General features: G+C 32.7%; 1 protein-coding gene across 1 annotated transcript; it reads left to right on the top strand.

Annotated features, from left to right (window-relative positions):
• The first annotated feature begins 12,084 nt into the window (after positions 1-12,084).
• Positions 12,085-15,484, top strand: LOC105803722 (AAA-ATPase At3g50940). The gene is made up of 3 exons (XM_012636106.2): positions 12,085-13,239; positions 13,312-13,653; positions 14,571-15,484. The coding sequence occupies exons 1-3, from the start codon at positions 12,316-12,318 to the stop codon at positions 15,249-15,251; spliced, it is 1,947 nt and encodes a 648-aa protein (XP_012491560.1). The 5' UTR covers positions 12,085-12,315; the 3' UTR covers positions 15,252-15,484.
• Positions 15,485-16,865: the final 1,381 nt, after the last annotated feature.

The raw sequence follows: 16,865 nt of genomic DNA, 5'->3' as shown, positions 1-16,865 counted from the left end.
GAGAAATAAGAGAAAGTGATGAAAATATTATAGAGAAAATGAATAAGGAAGTTATAAACTTAGTAATCAACATTTTGCACTAAAACAGTTTTGGATAGCAGCAGTAGGCTAACTTCGAAAAATCACCATAAATTATGGAAATCGAATTATAAGATGAAAAAAATATGGAATTAAATCTTAGTAAGTCTAGTTTCTCATAGAAGAAACGTGTAAGTAATGGAATTGTAAATCATGAGATATAGTAAATTATGTGAGACAAGGTCAGAATGAATTTAGGTTCCCCTGTTTTGAATTTATAAAATCATAAAAAATGGAGAAAAATAATTATGGGATTAAATTTATATTTTAAAAATCTTTAATTAGTCTATTTTCAATAGAAATAAACGAAAACATCATCCGAATCCTGTATGAGGAGATAATTAATTTTTAGTGAAGAAGGGGCAAAACTGTCAGACAGCAGAATAGGGGTGAGTTTAAAGAATAAACTGTACTTATTGGCTAAACCAAAAATTTTGAAAAATTTTTAGTAAGAATATATGTGAGTCTAGTTTCGAATAAAATTAACAGATCTCAATTCGGAGTTACATAGCTCAAGATATAAATAATTTTGTGATAATAACTTAAGTGGACAGCTTTGAATGAACAAATAAATAAATAGTAAAATTATAGATAATGTTACATATAAGCATGTTATATACATTAAGGATGTGGAATGGAGAGGAGGAGGAGGAAAATATATGATTATTCAACTAGCATGAGTTTTCATTAAAATGGCTAATTTTCATGTTTTAGGTTCGTGGACTAAATAGAATAAAAGTAATATTTTAAGGGTAAATTTGTAAAATGTCAAAAGTGACCAAATTGCATGAAATGAATTGTTTTATCATTTAAATTAATAAATTGAATGAAATATTAATTTATATCAAGATTGAGTGGAAATTGAAGGAAAATAGAAAATTACCAAAATATCCTCAATTTTGGTATTTCGCAATTTAGCCTCGGTAAGTTTGTGTAACTTGAATTATATTCTTAGATGATTGAAATATATATATTTGATTGAGAAATTGATTTGAATTGTGAATTGAATGAAATAGAAATGAAGTTTTGAATTACATGAGTAAATATAGGGTCTCGTAGGCCCTATTTGGTATGAATATAATATTTCAAGGATATGTTGTAAAGAATTATAAAAGCACGTTAATAATTTAAAAGTTTTAATTCGGATGAAATTTTGTAACTTGGTTTAATACGTATGCAAATGTATGTCTTCTAGTAATGCCTCGTACCCTATTCCGGCGTCGAATACGGGTAAGGGATGTTACAATGTGGCATCGCCAGATTCTGTCATAACTTTTAGACCGGGTTTAGGGTGTTACAGATGGTATTAGAGGGAGATATCGACATATTACCCAAGTAAACCGAGGCTTAGAATTTGTTGCGAACTCTTGCATTATACTTTATGTTTGGCGTGATTCGGGTGGTTCAACTCTTACGAGCTTCTGTTGGCATATTCGGGAGGACCAGCTCTTATGAGCTTCTATTGATGATGTACTATTACCCGTAATTCGTTATTTGAATGGAAAATCTCGATAAGGTAATTTTTTTAATGAATTTGAAAGATATGTTATTTATTTCGTATTGATCTGAATACGAATCTATTTATCGATTAAAGTTGTGAATGACAGGGTGTTCTCTTGGATGATTATTATTGTTTGAATTATTATAGTTAGTTTGTTAAGATTTAATATTTAACTCGTCGAAATTACTAAGCTTCATTAAGCTTACTTGTGTTGTTTAATGTCATTGTAGATTTTCGGAATGTTGGATGATCGGATCGGTACTCAAGTCACACTATCCAGCTTATCTCGATAGTTTTTGAAACGTTTACTTCAGATTATATGGTATGTATAGGCTTGTGTGTGGTTTTGGTAAATGTCTGGCTTATGTAAATATTATAATGATATTTTGTGCAAATAACCAACTTACATATTGTATGAAAATGAAGTATAGTTGTTATGCTAGTATGTGTGGTATATATATTTTAAATTATTGTGATTCTGGTAACTTTGTTAGGTATATTGATTAGGTATTGCTTGAATGAGTTAATGAATTGAATTGATGTGTATTTAATTGTAAAGCTGTATATACTTGTGGTACTAATGAGGGTACATCGGTTAGACACATATTAGGTTGATTTTGATGTGTTTTCGCTTGATTAATGTCATTTTGAATTAGTATTATGGTTGGTAATTAATTTTCATAAGGTCCAAGCAAACTTGAAATGATAAACTTGCGTCCCCTGTAGTTTCAAGGCATCCAAGCAAGGCTGTTACACGGCCTGACACAAGGGCGTGTAAGGTTATTTCGAGGGGTGCACGGCCTGGCACATGGACGTGTGGCTTGGACGTGTGGCTTGGCCATATGACCCAAGTTAGTGAGTTATACGGGCATGGACACTGGCTGAGACACGACTGTGTGTTCCTATTTCGAATGTCCACATGGCCTGAGACACGGGCGTGTGTCTCAGTCGTGTTAGTCACACGACCTGGCCACACGGCCCTGTGACCCCTGCAGTCCAAAATTTTAAAATTTTTCGTAAAATTTTTAGATGTTTCTGATTTAGTCCAAGATTATTTCTATAGTATTTTTAGGGCCCCAAGGGCTCGATTAATGGACATTATGAATATATTTGAATGAAATTTGATTATGTTTGTATTAATGTATGATTTGAATGATTTACTATTCTGTTTGTTCGATAATACTCTATAACCCTGTTTTAGCAAAGGATACGGGTTAGGGGTGTTACATTTAGTGGTATCAGAGGTACAGTTTAGTCGATTCTCGGACTGAATGTAACGTGTGAAATGTCTAGAATTACATGCCATATAAATCTGCAATAGTTTGATGTGTTTGGTCCGATCTAACTTTCGTTTTCTTATAGATTGTAAAGATGTCAGAGGGATTTGATCGTGTTGACAATGATAAGGTTAACAGTAACGTACCAACTTCTGATCATGGAACGAGTAGTAATGTTTTGATTCCCCTGGCTCAGGAGCATGAGCTTAAAAATATTTTCTTTGGGTAAATGAACCAGTAGTTCAACGAGTTTATGCAAATGAAAAATCCGACTCAATGACCTCCACCCCCAATTGTACCACCTATTGTACCTCCAATTGCACCTCCACCTTCTCATGTGATTGAACTTAATAGACGTATTCCAATTGAAAAACTTAGAAAGTGTGGTGCTGAATAATTTTGGGGCAAATCAGATGATGATCCTGTTAAAGCTTAGTACTGGCTTCAAAATATTTTAAGGGTTTTTGAAGAAATGGCTTGTTCTCTTGATGAGTTTCTTAGATGTGCTGTTTCGTTATTAAAAGAGGAAGCGTATAGTTGGTGGTTTACGATAGTAGCTGTGGTACCGATGGAGAAACTTTCCTGGTAATTCTTTCAGATCAAGTTTAAAAAGAAGTATGTCGGGAAAAAATATCTAGACAAAAAAAAGAGAATTTCTTGAGTTACGTCAGGGAAATAGATCGGTAGCCGAATACGAGAGAGAATTTGTGTATCATAGTAAATATGCCTGAGAAGTTGTGCCTACCGAAGAAGAGATGTGTATCCGGTTCGAAGACAGCCTGAATGATAAAATTTGAATGATGATCGGAGGTAATGAAATTTGAGAGTTTGTTGTTTTATGCGATCGTGCACAGTAAATGGAAGAAGTGTACAACCGCAAGCGACAACGGGATAGACTGATTCAAGAGTTCCACAATAGAGGTTCTTCCAAGTCATATTTTGCATCACCGGCGAATAAGACTAAAGATGATTTTAGCCGAGCTACTTTAGTGATTGAGCATTCGAACAAAAATAAGATAATTCAGTAGGATTTCAGAGTACCTACTAAACCAGCTGATAGTGTGGGAAGTGTACGAAATGCTCCGAAGCCCAATTGTAAATAATGTGAGAAATATCATCTTGGCGAGTGTAGAGGTAAATAGGGAGCCTGTTTTAGATGTGGGTTGGTTGATCATTTTATTCGTAATTGTCCTAAATTGCCAAAAGAGGATGAAGATTAGAAAGAAAAGCAAATGTCTACCTCTCAGAAAAGTAGACGTCTGAGCCAGAATAGTGCTACCGGGAGCACTTGTACGAGAATGAAAGACTCAGTTTGATGCTTAATAAACAAAACATAAAATTGATACTTAATAGACGAAACTCTTATTGCCATAAATCCGAAGATTTTTTGCCTAATTTTTTTATGAAGTTTTGTCAACTTTTTGTTCTAGTTAAAAGCCAATCGCACTGTGTTCTCTAAGAAAAATCATGTCGTTCTCAGTGTCACGGACCTCACCGTCATAATAAATGATAGCACTAGTTCATCCACTCATCTTCAACTAATTTATCTGTCGAGAGAAATTCAAAACATAAAAAATTAACACGAAAAATCAAAACATTATGCAATAAATATAATGCTTCATATAAATATCAACATGGAAAATTAACTTATACATTCAACCCTAACTTCTATTCTTCTGAACTTCTTCAATTTCTACTGCTCTAACTTATGCCACTAGAGGTTGAAATATGGGTCATTTATAACCTAAAGGGTAGCCATCCCCTCAAATTTTTTTTCAGAACCCATCTTATATAAATTATTTTTTTCAGAACCCCTAAAAATTTAAATAAAATCCTAAACCTAAACACTTAAAATAAAAAAAATAAAAAACCCTAATTCCATAAACCTTGACCCAAAACCTTAACCCTAAACCCTAATTGGCACTAGGAAAACACGGGAAAAAGTGCGCCAACATGTAAGTGCTTTATTAAATCGCGTTGACGTGAGCGCGTTTTACTGGTCATCAGGGAAAAAAGCATTGAGCTGGATGCACTTTTCTGCATTTCCCCTGAAAACGATGCCAGCTCAGTGCGTTTTAGGGAAATCGGTCATTTCTAGTAATTTTTGAGCAAAATGACCCATTTCCGTATTTTTTTTTTTGGAAATGAGCCTTTTCTTGTCATTTAATTGTTAGAGAAGATATTAAATCTTTTATATTTTTAAAAGTTGATGATGTGATATTACACTATTGATACCTATAATCTATATATTTTAAAATCACCCTAATATAATTTATTCTCGCAAAGCAAATGAATGTGATGGAGTTGGACAATTTTGTTACAAAATATATGAAGTTCGAGTTTGACATTTACTTAATTATGTTTATGTGCACTCCATATGTAAAAGTTTTGAGACTTTCCAAAAAAATCAAGATATTAAATACTTTCATAATGTTTCACCAAATAGGGAAAAATACAACAATTTGATATATATTATTATGATGATTAAATTATACAGTTTTTGATAAAAAGAATGTACTTTTGCACACGATGAATGTGTTAATTTTTTTATAAATTACGAATAAATTAAAGATATTCAAATTGGTTAACAATTATGAAAATAGAATGGTAGCATTAAGGGGGATTGACCCTTTCGGGAAAAGTTTTCAAAGTGTCGTCCTTAAGGATGCCAATCCGTTCCCTCAACAATGAAAGGTATTGTCCCTCGATGGAGGGTTTTGTCCCTCACTCTGTAGAGTGTCGTGTATAGTTTACGGAGGGGAGCATGTCGAATGTGTACCCCAACAATTGTCTTATATAGTATAGGTCAGGGGTTTGAATCCCACAAAAAGCGAGACGCTTACTCGCCTCTTGGTGGGTGGACGTAAGTCCATGTACAATCTATGAGCCTCCCTTCAGTGAACCATCCATGGCTCTCTGTAGAGTGGAGGACAAACCCCTCCCCTGAAGGACAATAGTTTCCATTGTTGAGGAATCGAGTCGGCGTCCCCAAAGATGACAAGTTGAAGACTTCTTCCAAAAGATCCAATCCTCCATCACTGGGTAGAACTTTATTCTAGCATGCTAGTGCTAATTACAAAAGCTAGTTGCAACATAAGGAATACTTGGTAGGCTATTGTAACTCAATGATGCTTGAATCAGACTGAACTAATTGGTTCAATTGGTTGAACCGAAAATTGACAGGTATATCGATCCGGATAGGATAATGAACTAAATTTTAATCAAATCATTCAAAGCCATCATTGAACCGATTGAATTGATAAAGCCTAAAATCATTTATAATTTTGGCCCTAACTAAACCTAAAAAAGTAAAAGTTGAAAAGGAATGGCTCAACATATTAAACTTTAAAACCCAACCAAAAATAAATAAATAAATAAATAAAATATAAAAGGATAATAAAACAAAGGGTAAACTATCAAAATAGTCACTTTTCAGGTTACATTTTAGTCACTTATGTTTGAAATGTTACATTTTAGTTATTTACGTTATCATGTTGTAACATTTTAGTTACTGAGCGTTAATTGTCGTTAACAGTATAACGATAAGCTGAAGTAGCACGTTAAATCATCATTTCAAACGAATAATTTAGGTTAAATGATACAATTGATCCATATATTTTTTTCGTTTTGAGCAATTTAATTTTTTTCTTTTATGTTCTTTGAACTTTTTTTTTCCTTTATTTTCCATTCTTTTCTCCTTCTCCCTCTGTTTTCGTTCCTTCTTCATTTATTTTAACGTAGTTTTTTATGTTTTCATTTGCTAAAACTAGTCCCTATACTTTTATTTTTTGAATAATTTAATTTTTCTTTTTATTCCTTTATTTTCTTTTCTTCTTCCCATTTATTTTTCTCTCTTCTCATATTCTTCACTGCAGAAACATAATCTTTACCCACCAAATAATCCAAGTCCTTGTTTCTTTCACATGATTCCTAAATTGAATTTCACTGAAAGCCGAATATCAATAATTTTTAATTAAATCTCGATTTGAATATAACTTAATTTTGAAACTAAAATTGAATCTAACTAATCAATATAAAAAACCATATCCTTAATCAAATCTAAACATAAATTGAATTCTTTATATTCAAAACAAATTTTTTCCGTTTCCAAACAGAATCGTGTAGGTTATTCATTTCCTTTTCTTTATTTTTTGACTAATAAAATTAAGCAAACGATAAAATCAATCTAAACCTTCTTGGATATTCCCAAGCAAGCTTAATTGGAAGTCGAACATGGATGAACCTAAGAGAGAAATGGAGCAAGGAACCAAACTGGTTCGGGTAAAGTTGATGGTAAGTTTCATATGGCAGTCGTTTTAGTCAATGATAGTGTAGAGCTCGTTTGAAGAATCCGTGAAACAACGTAGTTTCAAGAGGGCGAGAATGTTGTAGGTAAGATAGATAAGGTGGTTGTAGGGGTTGGTTAGGAGGTTAAAGGAACGAGCTCGAGAAACTTTGTTGACGTTGGATTGTCATAAGTCATGACTAGTGAGGTCTTTGAGTGAGGTGAGCTTGTGGGATAGATCATTGAGAGATTCGAATTGACTCATTAAAGCTATGATGGACGATGAGGTTTTGTAATTGTGAGATAAGAATATGCGAAGCAAGTTTTTTTTTAACTTTAACTTGCACTTTCTTTTTCATAAACATAAAATTTTTAACAAATAGAAAATATAGAAAAACTACGTTGAAGAGATGGATAAGGGAGGGAAATAGAGGAAGAAACAGATGAGAATGGAAAATAAAGAAAAAAGTAATAAAGAAAAAAAGTAAAAGAAAATAAAAGAAAAAAAGTAAATTGCTCAAAACGAAAAAATATGAGACCAATTATATAATTTAACCTAAAATTTTTGTTTGAAATGATTATTTAACATGCCACATCAGCTTATCGTTATATTGTTAACGGCAATTAACAGTTGAATGACTAAAATGTTATAATATGTTAACGTAAGTAACTAAAACGTAACATTTCAAATATAAGTAACTAAAATATAACCTAAGATAAATAAAAATAACTATTTTGATAGTTTACTCTAAAACAAAATCTAAAGTCGATAAATTAAAAAAGGCATAATTGCATAAAATATCCTCAACGTTTAGGGGTTTTTGGTTTCGTGCCATTGACCTTTTTTATTGACACTATGAACGTTATAATTTTTTCATAATCCAACCTAATTTTAACGATAAATGTGAGTTGACTATCAATCAAGCGTCGGTTAATGACCTAAGCCTATGTGATGTCATAAATGACGTCATTCATGACGTCATCCATGTCTTTTTCATTTTTTTCATCTTCATTCTTCTTCTTCTTCCTTTCTCCCTTCCCCTGTAGCTTGACCGGTGCCTTGAAGTGCTCTGGAATGATCAAACTTGACCCAATAGAATAGTCCTCTCTCTCTTATTTAAACCCCAAACAAGATTTACTCTCAGTTCTTATTTCTACTGTTCATTTTTAAAAATATCTTTCAAAACAAAACCTTTTTTATTTTTTAAATTAAAAATAACGTGCTGGAAATTGGATTTGCGAAACCTGCATCTCCAAACCTTTTGTTTAGTTTCAAATCCTAATCGTTCCATTGAAGATTTTTCCATTCAATGTCGTACAAGGCTTTAGACTCCCGCCACTCAGTAGACGCTTGCGCCTTCCAGCTTCATTCATGAAGAGCTTTCCACCTCCAGCAAGCCCCAGACTCCTCCGATCCCCAACTTACTCCTCCTAAGCTTCCCCCACCAATGGCTTCCATCCTAAGCGTCCTTGCCTCTCTGGTCGTACCACTTCTTTTTCTATTGATCTCTCCAAGCTAACCCTCCTCGACGATGATAACAACAACAACCCTGTATCTGCTAATCCCAAGAGGAGTAGCTTCAGGCTGTTTGCCAGAAAACATCGTCGCCGTGGGTCGAGGTCGGTTCGGGTCGAAGCTCCGATCGGGGCGGGACTCGAAGGTGCTGTTCTGTGGGGGCTTCGGCAGCCTATGGTACGTGTTCGGATTTTTCGGTGGCGATCGAGACGGACTCGATTGGGGAACTGTTTGGCAATGGTGGGGATTCGTATTAGGTCTCGGATGTGAGCGAGACCCGGAATATCAAGAGGGAACGAGGGGATGGTGGGAGTGGAGAGAAGGAGACTTTATGCGGGCAATCTGGGGTTTTTTATGTTCAAGGGAATGAATCTGGGCATGGGAGTGAGCTTGGGAAGAGAGGAAGGGAAAAGAAGAAAGAAAATGGAAAAAATAAAAAAAATTTTAAATATGACGTCACATAAATTTATTTCGTTGATCGATATTTATTTCGTTGATCGATATTTAACTGACGGTCAACTCACGTTTATCGTTAAAATTAAGTTAATTTTTGAAAAAAATTAAATTACAACGTTAAAAGTGCCAATAAAAAAATCAATGACATAAAACCAAAAATCCTTAAATATTGAGAGTATTTTATGGAATTATACCATTAAAAAGAAGACACTAATGAAGAATAGTTGAAAGAAGAAGAGAAAATGATGGTATTTCGAGAGAAAGATTGAGAGAAGAGTGAAAAAAAAAAGAAAAGAACATAAGAGATACAAAATCGATGGACCTTGAAGAGATAAAGGCAGGTTGGCAAGGCTTCTTATTTTTGTAGTCTTTTTGATTGACCAAGTCTCACTCTACAAGGATGTTTCTTGTCTTTCCAATGTCTTCATTTATTTTTAGTACCCATTTTCAAAGAAAGTTGAGGCTTCAATGTAAATTGTAATGAATGCTTACTGGTTCTAAAAGCATTGAGAAACCAAGAACAACCCATTGTTTTATTTTGTTAAAACCTTAATAGGAATGAAATAAAACTGTTATGGAATAGTTATTTTGTAGAAATAGAATAGTCGAATAGGACCGTAATGAAATTGAATAAGTATAATAGTGATTTGGATAGATAGAATAGAACGAGTATTATAATAGCATTTATACATTTAATTAAGAGGAATAGATATGTAATAATAATAAAAACAACTCAAATGATGAATATATCATTTAATATTTTAATGTATTTTCACATCAATTTAATATTAAAAAATAATATTTTCTATCAAAAGAATAATATTTAAATATATATTCAAATATGTTTTTATTTTTATATTAAATTAAATTAAAATATTTTGTTTTGTTATTGCCATTTTTGGTGATACTATTAGGAATAAGAAAATAATAACTGTTCTATTGAATAAATCGTTCTTTCAACCAAAAAAATTAAATACCAAACATCACTTAAGAAATTGTTACTTTTTAAATTTTATAGACATTGGGTGTTTGTACAAAGCTAGCTGCTAAGCTCCTTCAAATTTCAAGCTTTTTAGCTTCTTCAATCTTCAAATACAATGAAGGCAACGCTTGGAAGATTGAAGTGGGATTTAATGGTTTGACTAGTTTGATTAGTTTGATCATCGATTTAATTTTAAAAGTATTGTTGTAATTTGCTTTATTTAGTTATCATTTTGACCAAAATTGTTTAAGTTTTTAATTATTTATCTCTGAGAATTTTTAGAAGCTCATTATTGAAGACATACACTGTAAGAATCAAGCCAAACAAGAATTGTATTAAGACTTTTAACGTGATCAAGGTTCTCATAAATAAGATATTTGAACTTCAAAGAGTTTGATGCTAAAAAATATTGATTGGGTGAAAAATTTCTTTTTTAATATTGAAATTTTAAATTTCAAAACATCGAAATAAATTAAATAAATTGTTGAAAGTTTTTATCCATTCATAATGTCAACTGATTTGTTACTATAATATTGAAATTACTTAATTTAATCTTCTTCTAAATTTTAAATTTTATTTTATGTTTTCAAATTACCCTTAATGAAATTAACTCAAATTACTCATATTTAATAATTTCTTATGAAATTTAATTTTATTATATAATCTCGAATATTCCTTATTAATCTAAAAGCAAAGAAAAAACATCTATAATTAATTATATTAATTGCTTGTTTTCATTTGGGTAAATAAGTGATGAAAAATTTATGAATTTTGTCCGACATGGAAAATAAAATTAATTAAATTAATTATTTGCAAGGATTATTTTGCTTTTAGCTTAGCATGGAAGAGTTAAGATTACATATTAAAAAGAAATTTGAGTTTTGTAGACAATTATTAAAAATGAGTGATTTTAATTGATTTTAATTTAGAAACATAAAATAAAATTTAAAATTTTAGAGGGGATTAAATTAATTAATTAAATTAATTTTAATATTATAGTAACAAACACTATCAAGAGATAAAATTGATTTTTTTTAAATTTTAATATTAAAAAAAGAAATTTAGAACCTTTGGCAGAGGGTAAACAAGTATAATTTGATAAAATTTTAATTAATTATTTTAGTTTCTATCTTTTCTACTTTAATCTTTTAATTTTCACTCTAATCAAAACTTAAAAAAAAATTTTTAGGTAAACTAAATGAAAGTGTAAACATGATGTGGCGTATATAGTTAACCGTAGTTAGAATTCAACGTTTTGATTACTAAAATGAAAGCGCCTTAAAAATTAAAAGACGAAATTGCAAGGATTTCAGATCTTGTGACAAAAATAAAAGTGCCCTAAAATTTGAGTGAGTAAATAGATAGTTTACCTTAATTTATACATAAGTAGATAGTTTGTGTTTTTTAAATGCTCTGAATACAAGTTTGCCTCTTTTCATGTCTTATAGGCATGATAGTGGCATCCTTTAATTTATTTTTGAAACCATATTATTTAATTCCAAAAACAAACAGGTTCATATTCATTGTTTAATTGCTACACTGGGAGTCAAGTCGATATTATTAATTATATATTGATGTACAATCTGAGAGTATCCATGAGTTTTAAGTAACATCCTTTCATTCATCCCCAAAGGACAAGACTTGAGCTTTCAACTGAAAATGGAGACACTGTAACACAGAAATTACATAGAAAAGGCAGCTGGTCTATTATTTGTCCATTAAATTTCCAAGCATGAGTTTCCAAGACATTGCAGTCCACTGACTTTAACAGCTACCTCCATTATTTTTTGCCAAAATCATGCTATCTGTGTCACCCAATAATGATTAACTTTTTTCGTGGTGGGTATTGTCTAAAAAAATTAAATGATTGATCACCAAATATACTTTATTCTTATGAGAATAAATGAACCTCGATGACATATATCTCATGATTAACTAGTTTACAAGCTCGAAGCTTGGCTCTTGTGTGGATGGGGGCTTACATCCTATGTATTATTGCGTGGATAGAGTTTCAAATACATGGGAAATGTACGATCATTATGTCCTTTTCTTATAACTTTAAGTGTTCAAATTTGACAAGGAAATTTCTTTGTCATAAACCAGAAAAGCAGTGGTTGAATTAAAAATAAGAGCCCTTTTCTGGTTTTACTTCACTATAAAATGGATTAAAAGAAAAGAGTTGCTACCAATGAGAGGAAATCAAGAGGCTAAAAAGTTGCTATGGCATCGACACTGTCAATTTTGGCTACTTTCACTATTATCCGCAGCACATTCAACGACTTCGTCCCCAAGGAAATAAGAGACTATTTGTGGAGTTTCATCCGCCGTTTCTCATCGGAATTCACCTTGGTTATCGAAGAATCACATGATGGATCAAGCAACCATATTTTCCAGGCTACCATGGAATACCTTGGCAGCCATGTACTGTCTGCTTCAGCTGCCGAAGGTTCCCCGAAGCGGCTCACCGTAGGCAAGAGCGAGAAAGTAAGGAAGTTCACGTTCGGCCTGGATAGACACTCGGAGATCGTGGATATATTCCATGGTGTTCCCTTGAAGTGGAAGTACAACGCTGATGTCAACACGAATACTAATAATCAACAAAAATCTGAATCGAGGTGGTACGAGCTTAGTTTTCAGAAGAATCATGTTGAGATGGTAAAGAGCAAGTATATTCCTCACATCATCAACACGGCCAAGAAACTGAAAGACCGGAATCGGATAGTGAAGTTTCACACTGTGAGGCGTGAAAGGTGGAGCTCAAGTGCTGTCAATCTAGACCATCCTATGACATTTGATACATTAGCCTTGGATGGTGACCTCAAAAAGACTATTATGGAGGATCTTGACAGCTTTATTAATGGCAAGGAGTACTATAAGAAAATTGGGAAAGTGTGGAAGCGTGGTTACTTGCTATATGGTCCCCCTGGAACAGGCAAATCAAGTTTGATTGCAGCCATGGCAAATCATCTCAACTTTGATATTTACAACTTGAACTTATCAGCAGTCAACTCGGACTCCTCTCTTGAGTACTTATTGCTTCATGTGTCGAATCGTTCCATTCTTGTGATCGAAGATATTGATTGTACAGTCAAATTACAGAACAGAGATGCAGGGGACACAACCGCGAGTTATCCGCATGTCCAGGTAATTCATCAACTTGAATCTTGAATATGACCATATGAAGGGTGTTAACTTGTGTTATTGTCATGTCATCAGGTGACACTTTCTGGACTTCTGAACGCCATCGACGGCCTATTGTCATGCTGCGGAGACGAGAGGATCATTGTTTTCACCACCAACTACAAGGATAAAATCGATCCTGCGCTGTTGCGAGCCGGTCGCATGGACAAGCACATATGCTTGTCTTACAGCACCGCCTCTACCTTCAAGCAACTCGCGGCCAACTATCTCGGCATTTCGAACCACAATCTCTTCTCTCGTATAGAAAAGATTATAGAAGAGATCAATGTTTCCCCAGCTGAAGTTGCCGGTGAACTAATGAAGTCCAAAGATCCCAAAACTTGTCTGGAGGGCCTTATTGAGCTCCTGGAAAGCAAGGTAATTTAATCTCCAACCAATTCATGTTGATGTATTAAACTGCCAGAAAAAGAGGGGTAGGGGCAATGCAGGAAAAACAAGAAAGTAAAGCATTGAATCATAGTTGTCATTACATCATCGTTTGATGTAAGGGCTTACACATGAAAGTAGGTGAGCCCATGTGTTAGTGTCAAATAAAGCAGCATGTCTGAATGACATCACCAGTTCACTGCCACCACCCAAACGGGTCCCTCCCCTTATTTTATTTTGCAGTGTCTGCCTTTTCTCGGCCCTATCTGCATTTTAAAATGACTTTAGCGTTGGGAAAAAAGACATTTTCAATGTCAGGTTTCAAGCATCCTATTGGCTATTGGAAATTGGCATTTTTGGGATTAGAATAAGGAAGTTTCATGGAAATTCAAGCTCAAAATAATAGCAGTTACTGTTGTCCTATGCATGTTTTAATCTGCATTGATTGCTAATGTTTATTTGGTTTAATTACGTTGTTAGTCCTTCTACCATACTGAAATTTGGGATAAATCTCTTTAGTTTGACATAATTTGGACATCTCATCTAATAATATTATTAATAGATCCAAATTGATATTGTTGCCGTCTAAGTGAAAATTTACATCATCACTTTAAGGGCAATAATTAACAATGATATCAATTTGAATCTACTACCAACCTAATAAAAGTAAATGACCAAAATTTTCAAATTAAAATAGAGATATTAGATCTCAAATTTCCACATGTTTGAAAGATTAAAACTACAATTATACCATATATTTTCAATTTCACAGGCATAACCAGACTGTATAATTTAAAAAATATAATCATATTTGGGTTCGAGTCTAAAGCTACATTAAGTTAGTGGTTGATTAGTAGTTTCATTGGTTTTGCGCTTTGTAACAATTGTTCTATATTTGAACCCATCAGGCATCGGAGGCGACTTCAAAACCTGAAGAAGGAAAAGGCGGTAACAATACAAAGCAGGAGAAAGGATGTAAAAGCAAAGGTTCCAATACCACAAACAGTGACTCTCCAGACCATAATGCCATTACGTTTCTCACCGTGGGTCCTGATCCAATGATAGTGAGAGAATATACAGTAAAAGCGGAGCTAGCACCAATCCTTAAAGCGGTTCTGTTGAAACACGGGGACATTGTTACCGACTGCTCATTGAACTCAACGCAGTGCCGTTCGTCTCTCCTGGAGATCGCCTGTGGGATCATCCAGAAACTACAAGCAGCGAAATTGGAAGATTTAACAGAACCTGAGCTCCGCTCCATGCTTGCAAGTGTTTCAGATTTGGAATCGTTGAAGTTGCGAGTTAGTTGGCTCCGTAAGAGACTGGATCAAATTATTGAGGCACTGCAACTAGTGAAGCAATGTTCCGCCCTAGAGGAAGACAAGAGAAAAATTGTTCAAGAAATCGAGGAGATGCAGAAAGAGCTTGGAAGTTGCCGCATGGAAACACTAGAAAAGGAAAAGAAAACCCTCCGAATCCAGGAAATGGAGGCTGTGATCGGAACTATTTCGGAATCCATCTCTAGCAATGAGGCAAGATTGAGTTGTTTCTATGAGAGGTCTTTGGTGGATGGGCTACTTTGTCTTTGACCCCCCAACTGTTACGAACTATCACCACTCAACTGGACCAGGCTGCGTCGGGTGAGCATCGTGAGCACAAGATTGATATTGTTTTCTTTGAGCTGAACGGGCTGAACCCAAGACCTCTTCGTACAAGAGTTCACTTTGGAATTCTAGTAACTCACCAACCTACCAACTTTTTTTTATTTATTTATAATAATTTTATAATATTTACAATAACAATTTACTACCTTTAATCTTAACCTCAAATATAAAATTTCGTCTATGAAAAAAGCTTCAAATTAAACTTGAATTTAGTGAGCCTAAAACTGTTTATGGTTCAAATGATCTATTTATGTTCACTCGAAATTCGAAAGAGTTTAGATAAAAATGTTAAAATCTGGAAAATAGACTTGGCCAAAAAATTTAGGCTTGTTTAATATATGGTTCGAACTTAGGCTTAAAAATTCAAAACTCAAACCCAACCTGTTTTTAAGTTTATAATAGTTTACATTATGATATTTTTATATATTATGTAATTTAGAATACATTAAAAAATAAACCTATACTAAATATATAATACTATTCTAATGTATATATTAAAATAATGTTAAGATAACTATATAAAAATTTTCAATAATATAATATAAATATTTTAAAAAATAAAAAATAATATGAGTGGGCTTAAAATGAGTTTGTGCTAGTGTTTTGTAAATATGGACGAGTTTATATAAAATTTTAAGTCCATATTTTAAACCGACCGGACTTGAATAATCATAAAATATGTTAATATCATGTTTAGGTCTGATCCGAACCCAATCCGATTCGGCCTATGAATACTTCTAAATCAAAGTCAATGTTTTCCTCCCCGAAGCACGTTGAGGCCAAATTTTTTCCTCACTCTCACTGCAGTAATCCAATGCAGTGAAAGAGGCCAAAACGCACTGAAGCTACAATGCTTTGGCTCCAATGGAGATACAGAGAACCAGGGAGATTATTGCATTACTTTTCAAAAGAAGAAAAAAAAAAGACTATTGCTTTCACAAATATAATCATACCTTTATAATCACAAATAACAAAAAAAGACTAAATTATCCAAGTATGATATTATTATTTATGAAAATAATAATTGACAATGATATAAAAAATAATTAATTATAAAAAGTAATTAAAATAATTATAATATAATATAATAAATAATTTAAAACAATTATAAAAACAATTAACTAAAGTATTTATAAAAAATATGATATGTACAGTTAATACATTACAATTTATGAGATCATTAATGAACAAAATATTAAAAAATGAAGGACTTCCTAATAAATGCTTAAAATTTTATTTAATAATTATAATTCCCCTTTATAATTTTCTCACCTTACTCGTATATTAACATAAAAAGAAAAATGCTCTAGGGTTCATTAAATCTTAAAATATTTATTGAAATTTATAGGATTAAGGTTTGGGTTTGGAGTTAAAATTGAATTGAAATGAATAATTAACTAAAATCCTAAAATTTTTATTGAAATTTATATGAAATTTTATATATTAATTGAAGTGTATCTTAAACAATTTTTTCAAAGTCGATATCTTATCTTCAAAGAAGCTTATCAATAATATGAATATTAGAACTTTATTTTAAAG

The sequence above is a fragment of the Gossypium raimondii genome, chromosome 11 (genome assembly GCF_025698545.1).
Source record: "Gossypium raimondii isolate GPD5lz chromosome 11, ASM2569854v1, whole genome shotgun sequence".
Taxonomy (NCBI): Eukaryota; Viridiplantae; Streptophyta; class Magnoliopsida; order Malvales; family Malvaceae; genus Gossypium; species Gossypium raimondii.
This window is presented reverse-complemented; position numbering and strand designations above follow the sequence as displayed.

Bases quoted from the DNA above. Each gene is read 5' to 3' on its own strand.
- LOC105803722 (XM_012636106.2), top strand. From the start codon at position 12,316: ATGGCATCGACACTGTCAATTTTGGCTACTTTCACTATTATCCGCAGC. The intron at 13,240-13,311 runs GTAATTCATCAA...TCATGTCATCAG, and splicing joins CGAGTTATCCGCATGTCCAG to GTGACACTTTCTGGACTTCT. The intron at 13,654-14,570 runs GTAATTTAATCT...TGAACCCATCAG, and splicing joins TTGAGCTCCTGGAAAGCAAG to GCATCGGAGGCGACTTCAAA.